The sequence below is a fragment of the Cebus imitator genome, unplaced genomic scaffold (assembly GCF_001604975.1).
Source record: "Cebus imitator isolate Cc_AM_T3 unplaced genomic scaffold, Cebus_imitator-1.0 Scaffold12, whole genome shotgun sequence".
NCBI lineage: Eukaryota > Metazoa > Chordata > Mammalia > Primates > Cebidae > Cebus > Cebus imitator.
The window spans coordinates 8,245,451-8,255,630 of NW_016107327.1; the positions used below are offsets into that span (position 1 = coordinate 8,245,451).

The 10,180-nt window shown below is 43.5% G+C and overlaps 1 protein-coding gene across 5 annotated transcripts in view; it reads right to left on the bottom strand.

Moving 5' to 3' along the window:
- RMC1 (regulator of MON1-CCZ1) overlaps positions 1–10,180 on the bottom strand; it is a 30,719-nt gene that overhangs the window by 18,276 nt on the left and 2,263 nt on the right. The window contains exons 1-4 of one of the 5 annotated variants that reach the window (XM_037728021.1): positions 8,730–9,176; positions 6,951–7,035; positions 5,970–6,026; positions 4,765–4,851 (exon numbers count right to left, since the gene is read on the bottom strand). The exons of 1 other annotated variant lie outside the window; for it this stretch is intronic. In XM_037728021.1, coding sequence (XP_037583949.1) covers positions 4,765–4,851; positions 5,970–6,026; positions 6,951–7,034 — 228 coding nt within the window. In that variant the 5' untranslated portion in view covers position 7,035; positions 8,730–9,176. Of the gene's footprint in view, positions 1–4,764; positions 4,852–5,969; positions 6,027–6,950; positions 7,036–8,729; positions 9,177–10,180 lie in introns of those variants that run through there. 3 more of the 5 variants (XM_017498629.2, XM_037728023.1, XM_017498637.2) reach the window with 3 other exon arrangements.

A 10,180-nucleotide genomic window follows, 5' to 3' on the forward strand; every position in this document is an offset into this window, starting at 1 on the left:
TCATTTCTCCAAAGATGATACACAAAGTGGCCAACACACACACACACCAAAGTGCTCAACATCACTAATCAACAAAGAACACAAATCAAAACAATTAGGATGGCTACTATTAAAAAAAAAAAAGCAAGTGTTGCTGAGGATATGGAGAAAGTGGGACCCTTTTACACTTGCAGGGATTGCAAAATGGTATAACTGCTATGGAAAACAGTATTGCAGGTCCCTCAGAAATTAAGAAAGAGACCTACCATCTGTTCCAGTAATCCCACTCTGGGTATAAATCTTAAAAAACTGAAAACAGGATCTTGAACAGATATCTGCATACCTATATTGAACCACCACTATTTCCTCTAGGAATGCAGTGGGAAATTAAAAAATAAAATAAATTAAATAAATAAATAAATAAAAGTGAACCATCACTATTCACAATGGCCAGGAGGTGGAAGCAACCTAAACGTCCCTCAACAGATGAATGGAAAAGACAAATGTGGTGTACACACACCATGTAGTATTATCAGCCCTACAAAGGAAACCCCATCACATGCTTTAGTATAGGGGAACCTTGAGGACATTATGGTAGATAAACTAAACCAATTACAAAGGGACAAAGACTGTATAACTTCACTTAGATGAAGTATAAAAAGTAGTTATATTCAGTTGGGCGTGGTGGCTCACACCTGCAATCCCAGGACTTTGGGAGGCTAAGGTGGGCAGATCACCTGAAGTCAGGAGTCCAAGACTAGCTTGGCCAACATGGTGAAACCCCATCTCTACCAAAAATACAAAAATTACCCAGGTGTGGTGGTGCACACCTGTAATCCCAGCTACTCGGGAGGCTGAGACCGGAGAATAGCTTGAACCCAGGAGGCAGAGGTTGCCGTGAGCCAAGATCACACCAATGCACTCCAGCCTGGGCGACAGAGTAAGACTCCACCTCAAAAAAAAAAAACAAGTAGTCAAATTCATTAAAACAAATTAAAATAGAGATTGTTGGGGCTGGCGGAAGGGATGAGGGGAGTTGTTTACTGGATACAGTTTCGGTTTCCCAAGATGAAAAAGGTTCTGGAGCTACTTCCTAACAATGTGAATGAATATACCTAACACTGCTGAACTGTACACTTAGAAAGTTAAGATGATAAATGCTCTATGCTTTTTTTTTTTTTGCCACAGTAAAAAATGCTTTATTGGCCACACACAGTAGCTCATGCCCATAAATCCCAGCACTTTGGGAGGCCACGGAGGGAGAATGGCTTGAGCCTAGGTGTTCAAGGCCAGTCTAGGCAACATGGCAAGACCTCATCTCTACAAACAAAAAATGAAAAAAAAACTGGTTGAGCATGCTGGCACACACCTGTGGTTCCAGCTACTCAGGAGGCTGAGGTGGGAGGACTACTTGAGGCTAGGAGGTCGAGGCTGCAGTGAGCTGTGACTGTACCACTGTACTCCAGCCTGGGTGAGAGAGAAACATCCTGTCTCAAAATAATTATTACAAAATAAAAAAATTTTAAGAGGCAATTCACAAAAGGAAATACAAATGGAAAATGTACAAATGAAAAGATGCTAAGCTGGGCGCAGTGGCTCATGCCTGTAATCCCAACACTTTGGGAGGCTGAGATGGGCGGATCACCTGAGGTCAGGAGTTCGAGACCAGCCTGACCAATATGGTGAAATCCCATCTTTAAAAAAAAAAAAAAAAAGAAAAGATGCTTACTTCCCTAGTAGTGTAAAAGGCAAATTAAAATGTCTTTTGACTGGGCGCAGTGGCTCACACCGGTAATCCCAGCACTTTGGGAGGCCAAGATGGGTGGATCATTTGAGGCCAGGAGTTCAAGACCAGTCCAGCCAACATAGTGAAATTCCACCTCTACTAAAAATACAAAAATTAGCCAGGTGTGGTGGTGTGCGCCTGCAGTCCCAGTTACTTGGGAGGCTGAGGCAAGAGAATCACTTGAACCCAGGAGGTGGAGGTTGCCATGAGCCAAGATTGTACCACTGCACTCCAGCGCAGGAGACGGAGTGAAATTCTTTCTCAAATAAAGTCTTTCTACCTCTCAGATTGGCAAATGTCTATAGACTGATAATATCCAGCTCTCCCAAAGGTACAAAAAGCAGAAATTCCTATATTGCTAGTGAAAATGCACGTCTCGAAGAAATGTGGTGATATCAGTTTAGCTTTTCAGATGTTCACACCTATACTGCAATTTCTCCTCTAAGAACTGCCTCACCCAAGAACAGAAAGAAGTATGTACAAGCATGTTACCGAAGGGTTATTTGTAATCACAAAAAAGGGAAAACCAGCCAATGTCCAATAACAAGAAAATGGTTAAACTGCAGTCCATCCATACAGTGGAATACCAGCCAGGCAGAATAAAATATAGAAAGATGTCCAAGATACATTTTGGCCAGAAAAAAAAAAAAAAACCAGCTGCCAAAGTTTATATACAACATTCCCCTTTTTGTGAAAAAGAAGTTTGTATGCATTTATTTAAAAAAAATTGCCAGATGCAGCTGCTCACGCCTGTAATTCCAGCACTTTGCGAAGCTGAGGTGGGTGGATCACCTGAGTTGGGATTTCAAGACTAGCCTGACCAACACGGAGAAACCCCGTCTCTACTAAAAATACAAAATTAGCCAGGCATGGTGGCGCATGCCTGTAATCCTAGCTACACGGGAGGTTGAGGCAGGTGAATCACTTGAACCTGGGAGACAGAGGTTACGGTGAGCCAAGATCGTGCCATTGCACTCCAGCCTAGGCAACAAGAGCAAAAACTCTGTCTCAAAAGAAAAAAAAAATGGAGGAATATATAGCAAATAGTTCACAATAATTATTTCTAGGGATTATAGGGAGCTTTTGCTTTCCATATTATATACCTGCAAGGTTTGAATGTTTTCTGTTGTTTTAAGCTTTTATTTTAGGTTCGGGGGTAGATGTGAAGGTTTGTTACATATGTAAACAACTCGTGTCACAGGGGTTTGTGGGTTTGTGGTACAGATTATTTCATCATCACCCAGGTATTAAGTCCAGTACACAATAGTTATCTTTTCTATTCTTCTCCCTCCTCCCACCTTCCCTGCTTAAGTAGACCCCAGTGTCTGCTGTTTCCTTCTTTGTAGTTCATAAGCTCTTATTTAGTTCCCACTTAGGGGTGAGAACATGCAGTATTTGGTTTTCTGTTCCTGTGTTAGTTTGCTAAGGATGATGGCCTCCATCTCCATCCATGTTCCCACAAAAAACATAAACTTGTTCATTTTTATGGCTGCATAGTATTCCATGGCATATATGTACCACATTTTGTTTACCCAATCTGTCATTGATGGGCATTTAGGTTGATTCCACATCTTCGATATTGTGAACAGTGCTGCAATGAACATTCATGTGCATGTCTTTATGGCAGAATAACGTATATTCCTCTGCATATATCCCCAGTAATGGGACTGCTAGGTCAAACGACACTGCTTTTAGCTCTTTGAGGAATCGCCATACTGTTTTCCACAACAGTTGAACTAATTTACGCTCCCAGCAACAGCGCATAAGGGTTCCCTTATCTCCACAAACTTGCCAGTATCTATTATTCTTTGACTTTTTGATAATAGCCATGCTGACTGGTATGAGATGGTATCTCATTATGGTTTTGATTTTCATTTCTCTAATGATCAGTGATGTTGAGCTTTTTTATATGTATGTTGGTCACATATGTGTCTTCTTTTGAAATGTGTCTGTTCATGTCCTTTGCCCAACTTTTTTTTTTTTTGAGACAGAGTCTTGTTCTGTTGCCCAGGCTGGAGTACAGTGGCACCATCTCAGCTCACTGCAACCTCCGCCTCTTGCGATTCTCCTACCTCAGCCATCCTAGTAGCTGGGATTACAGATGCCTGCCACCACACCTGGCTAATTTTTGCATGTTTAATAGAGACAGGGTTTTGCCATGTTGTCCAGGCTGGTCTCAAACTCCTAACCTCAGGTGATCCACCTGCTGCGGCCTCCCAATGTGTTGTGATTATAGGCATGAGCCACCACATGTGGCCTTTGCCCACTTTTTAATGGAGTTTGTTTTTTTTTGAGATGGGGTTTCACTCTGTCATCCAGGCTGGAGTATAGTGGTGTGATCTTGGCTCATGCAACCTCCCACCTCCCAGGCTCAAGCAATCCTCCCACTTCAGCCTTCTGAGTAGCTGGGACTACAGGCACACACCACCACGCCTGGCTAATATTTGGTATTTTTTGTAGATAAGAGATTTCGTCATGTTTCCCTGGCTGGTCTCAAACTCCAAGACTGAAGCCATCTGCCCACTTCAACCTTCCAAAATGCTAGGATTACAGGCACGAGGCACCAAACCCATTTTTTTTTTAAATGTATTACTTGCAATTAGGAAAAATAAATAAATAAAATCCCCTAAAGCTGGGTGCTGCAGTTCATGCCTGTAATCCTGGCACTTTGGGAGGCCAAGGCAGGAGTTGAGGTCAGGAGTTTGAAACTAGCTTGGGCAACACAGCGAGACTTCAACTCTATAAAAAAATTTAAAAACTGGCCAGGCATAGTGGTACATACCTGTAGTCCCACCTACTCAGGAGGCTGAGGCAGGAGGACTGCTTGAGCCAAGGAGTTTGAGATTACAGTGAGCCATGATGATGCCACTGCACTACAGCCTGGGCAGCAGAGCAAGATTTCATCTCTAAAAAATGTTTAATTCAGTACTGAATTCAAAAGGCTGCCAGACTGCTATCACTGAACTTTTACTAACAAGCATAAATGATAAACATAATACCTGGTAAAATTCGATTCCTTGATCTGTTATGAAGACAATTTCAGTAGAACTAGTCCAGCAGAATCCTAGAATGTTGGCATTTTTAGTCTAGAAAAAAAATTTTTTAATATTTTTAATTAATAAGAAAAAACATATAACTCTCTTCAAAAGCTTAACATGCTCTGGACTTTGTCACCCTTTAATGAAAATTCCTTGGAATGTTTACTAATTAACAAAACAAATTTTCTTTCAAATACAGTGTTTCTGATTTTTGCCCATAACTCTTCATTCAAGAACCTGAATCTGAATTCCTTCTACTAAACAGAACAGGGGAAGTCTGTGTTTTGTAGAAAGGTAACTGGCCAGAGCTCACAGATAGCAGCTTCTACCTCCAGGAATCACCATACTGCTGACATTCTTAGTCACCCACATTTTAAAAACTGTTATTATAAACGTACAAAGGCCTATGGTCTTTAGCGAGTGTTGACCAAAATGGGCTGAGGACCCTAAGAAACACACCCAACTTGCTTGAGGGCAGACAGGGCTGAGCAGGGCTGGGCTGAGGGCCTCTTTGCACGGGGCCACAGCAGGGCAGAGTTCAGTGGTGGGGATGCACCTTTCCTCACTGAAGAGCCCACCCTGAACTCCGTTTACCAAAACAGTCACAAAGATGCAGAAAGCAGCCGGGGTGCCACACTGCCGCTTTTAGCTCAGCTCCCTTTAGCCTAGTTTACTACGCCCAGCAAATCAAATTAATGTGGATTAGAATCAACACGGGGGTGGGGGGAAGAAAGAAAGCGTAAGGACAAGACAAAGACAACAAATCGAGGAAAGGAAACATCAGGAAACAGGAACAGAAACTCCTCACCAAAAACCTCCATTCCAGGTGGCTGTGAGGGACCCCAGGGCAAAGACCCAGATGTGCTGCGGCCCAGTGAGGAGAAAAAGGGCAAGACAGACGACAGCCCCCAAGGGCTTGCACTGCTGGGTGTTCACCAGGCGTCATCCATTGAACCCTCCCCGCTCCAAAGGAACAAGCTTGCAAACTTAGAAAACTGTCCTATGCAACGAGGCAAACACCCGGCCTGACTCCAGTTTTGGAATCAGCATAAGGCACAGTCTGACTTCAAGTCTGTGCTCCCAAGGCCCCGATACCCCGCTCTCCATGACATAACCCAGCTCAACACCACTGACGCCAGCAGCTGAGAAAGGGCCTAGGGCCATACCTTGCACTCCTGTGTGTATTCCAGCTGGGAATTATCAGGGATAAAGTTACAAAAATCCTGAAAGAACAAACACACACACACACACACAAATTTGGATTAGGCAGCATACTGCCAACCTACGTTGACATACTACAAGACAAGAAAAAAAATAAGTGTTAACTTAAAAAGTGACCAGAAAATAACTGAAAAAAACCCAAACACAGGAAAGATAAAAAGACCAATTTGGATAATCTGCCTCCTTAACAGTACATATCAGGTTTACGATTCAATTCTTTTTAAGTTAATACAAATATTCAGTTAGTTTAGTAACTCACTTTGAAAATTCAAAATGATGTCAGAGAAGTGTTGTTGCACTTAATAAAAGGCTTCCCCAAGACTTTAACACTTAAAACTGATGGAAGAAACTAGTTGACGATTCTGCCTGTTTCTAATGGCCTTCTCTCTACAAAAGATAACGATGAACATTTACAAACGCTAAGTTCCTGCAGGCTGCTCCAACTTGGAGTATCAGCTCCTATCAGACCTAGCACTCAGAAATCAGAGATGAGAAGGCTAATTCACAAAATAGCCAAAAACATACCTCACATACTCTATGCTGCTAGCTCTCAAGCAATACAAAAGACACATGAAGTTCCAAATTACTTTTTAAAAAATTTTAAGGGAGACTGAGGTGGGAAGATCACTTGAGCCTGAGAGATTGAGGCTGCAGTGAACCGAGATCACATCACTGCACTCCCGCCTGGGCAACAAAGAAAGACTGGCTCAAAAAAAAGTTTTAATTAATTTCAAAATCACACTAAAGTCATTTTTTAAACCACTCAAATGTCTTCTTCGTTTCTGAAGGCTCTAATACAATGCAACATAGCTATACCTTTCAAAACAGTAAGATAATAAAGTTTGCTTTAACACTGCAATCTTGCAATTCCCTCTCTCCCAAATGTATTTCTAATGCCCTTTAACACTATATTTTAAAGGTCTTACCACAGTCTTTGAGGTCCTCTGAACAGCCAATATCTTATTTTCTAAGGAAAACTTAATGCACTTCACTTCTCCTTTGTCATCCATTCTTAAGAAGAAAGAATGTGTCAGTAGATAAATAAACGAATTCTAGCTACCATCATTTACAGAAAAGACAAAAGGCACAACCTATATTCAGGAGGCAGCAAATTCTAAACTAAAATTAAAATTATGTTTTGAAGCCATCAAGAGGACCTCTTTTCAAACTACCAAATCCAACTGGAAACAACTTGCTGGGAAAACTTACAGTGTTATGGGTAACTGGGAAAACTTAACAGTATTATGGGTAACAAGTGATTGAAGAATTGAGATCACACATACGTTGTCACCTGAGACACCTGAGAATTGTTCTAACGTAACCAACTACAGACCCGCACAGGAGCCTTCTCCATGTCTGCTGTTTCTCTCTCACAGCAAAGCTTCTGGAAAGAAGCATCTATTCGTGCATCTCACAGCTCATTCATTACGCAGCCCTGTGATGCACCAGAATGGCTCCACTACAGTGTCTCATGACTGCCTCAGACAGATGTTAAAAAGTGAATTCGGCTGGGCACTGTGGCCTACACCTGTAATCCTGGCACCACGAGAGGACGAAGCAAGAGGATGACGGGAGTTCCCAGCCTCGGCAATACAGTGAGACACCGTCTCTATTCAAATATATAGTTTTTTAAATTAAAAATTCATTTTAAAAAAGCAAACTCAAGGGATGGATTACAGAGGGGCTCAAGAAAACTTTTCGGGGTCTGAACATGCTCACTGCCTTGATTGTGGTGATGGTTTCATGGGTATATACATGTCAAAACTCTCAGATTGTATAATATTAAGTGTGCAGTTTATTATGTGCCAACTATGCCTCAATAAAGCTGCTTTTAAAAACCCTTTTTTTTAGGCCGGGCGCGGTGGCTCAAGCCTGTAATCCCAGCACTTTGGGAGGCCGAGGCAGGTGGATCACGAGGTCAAGAGATCGAGACCATCCTGGTCAACATGGTGAAACCCCGTCTCTACTAAAAATACAAAAAATTAGCTGGGCATGGTGGTGTGTGCCTGTAATCCTAGCTACTCAGGAGGCTGAGGCAGGAGAATTGCCTGAACCCAGGAGGCAGAGGTTGCGGTGAGCCGAGATCGCGCCATTGCACTCCAGCCTGGGTAACATGAGTGAAACTCTGTCTCAAAAAAAAAAAAAAAAAAAAAAAAAAAATCCTTTTTTTTTTTTTTTGTTTTAAGACAGAGTCTTGCTCTGTCACCCAGGCTAGAGTGCAGTGGCACAATCTCAGCTCACTGCAACCTCTGCCTCTCCGGTTCAAGTGATTACTTGAAATATCAGGAAATGGGAAAAGAAACTCCTCACCAAATACCTCCATTCCAGGTGGCTATGAGGGATCCCAGGGCTGAGACCCAGATGTGCTGTCGGCCCAGTGAGGAGAAAAAGGGCAAGACAGACAACAGACCCCAAGTAGGTGGGATTACAGGTGCGCGCCACCACATCGGCTAATATTTGTATTTTTAGTAGAGATGGGGTTTCACCATATTGGCCAGGCTGGTCTCGAACTTCTGACCTCAGGTGATCCACCCGCCTCAGCCTCCCAAAGTGCTGGGATTACAGGTGTGAGTCACTGTGTCCAGGCTAAAAACTCTTTTTAAGTTAAATTTAGTACCTTCCCCCATGAACTTCTCAGAGTCCCCAGTTTAGATTATCATGGGCTCACTCTCCTTTTCCACACACAACCAACCCCCAAGTCTTACCAGAGACCAATCTTCTGAAGTATCCCTTGATCACCTATGTAATGCCACTCTATACCACCAGAGCTCTGGTCTTCACCACGCCTGGCTCATCTGACTGCTACTCTTCATGGTATCCCTAACTCTGACAGGCTCCCAACTAAGCCAGCCTCCATGCTGTGAACAGAATAATCTTTCCAAACACTGACAGGATCATCCCATACCCCACCTGACAAGTTTCAATAACAAGATAAAGCTCTAACTCCATAGTGGAATATGTAAGGTTCAAGCTGGCCTCTGCCACCATTTCCCCTTCCCTGTAGAGACCCCCCATGTAACCTTGAGTTACACAGACCCAGAGTTCCCCAAAACACCATGCTCGCTCCCCATCCATACTTTAAAACCTTGCTCAGGCTAGGTGCAGCGGCTCACACCTGTAATCCTAGCACTGTGGGGAGCCAAGGTGGGCAGATCACTTGAGGTCGGGAGTTCGAAACCAGCCTGGTCAACATGCTGAAATCCCGTCTCTACTAAAAATACAAAAAAATTAGCAGGACATAGTGGCAGGTGCCTGTAATCCCAGCTACTTGGGAGGCTGAGGCAGGAGAATCACTTGAACCTGAGAGGCGGAAGTTGCAGTGAGCCAGGACCCAGCAACTGCACTCCACCATGGGCACCTGAGTGAGACTCCGTCATGACATAAATAAAATAAAACATAAAATAAATAAAACCTTGCTCAACGGCTGCTTCCCTTCTGAGGCCTTCCTACTCCTGGGCAGAGGTCTTCCCCAGGCCATCCCATGATAAACAGCACATCTCTTCAGCACTCTCATGTTCTGAACACATCTCTATTTCAGCACTTACCATGGTGAATAGCATTTGTCTCCCACACTAAATTTATCAGCTCTCCACAAAGGGCCAGATGAATTTAAAGTCCTCACATGCCAGATGCCTAGCACAGGGGCTGCAGTGTTTGCCCAAGGCATGATAATAAAAGAAAAAGCTCGATGCACGTTCTACTTCAAAGACAGTTTCCCGGCCAGGTGCGGTGGCTCATGCCTGTAATCCCAGCAATTTGGGAGGCCAAGGTGGGCTGACCACCTGAGGTCAGGAGTTCAACACTAGCCTGGCCAGCATGGTGAAACCCCATCTCTACCAAAAAATACAAAAATGCCAGGTGCTGTGGCTCACACCTGTAATCCCAGCACTTTGGGAGGCCAAGGAGGGTGGATCACGAGGTCAGGAGGTCGAGACCATCCTGGCTAGCATGGTGAAACCCCATTTCTAAAAAAGAAAAAAAATACAAAAATTAGCCAGGCACGGTGGTGGGTGCCTGTAATCGCGGCTACTCGGGAGGCAGAGGTACGAGAATCACTTGAATCCAGGAGGCACAGGTTGCAGTGAACCGAGATTGCACCACTGTCACTCCAGCCTTGGGAGCACAGGGAGGCTCCTTTAACAAAAAAAAAAAAAAA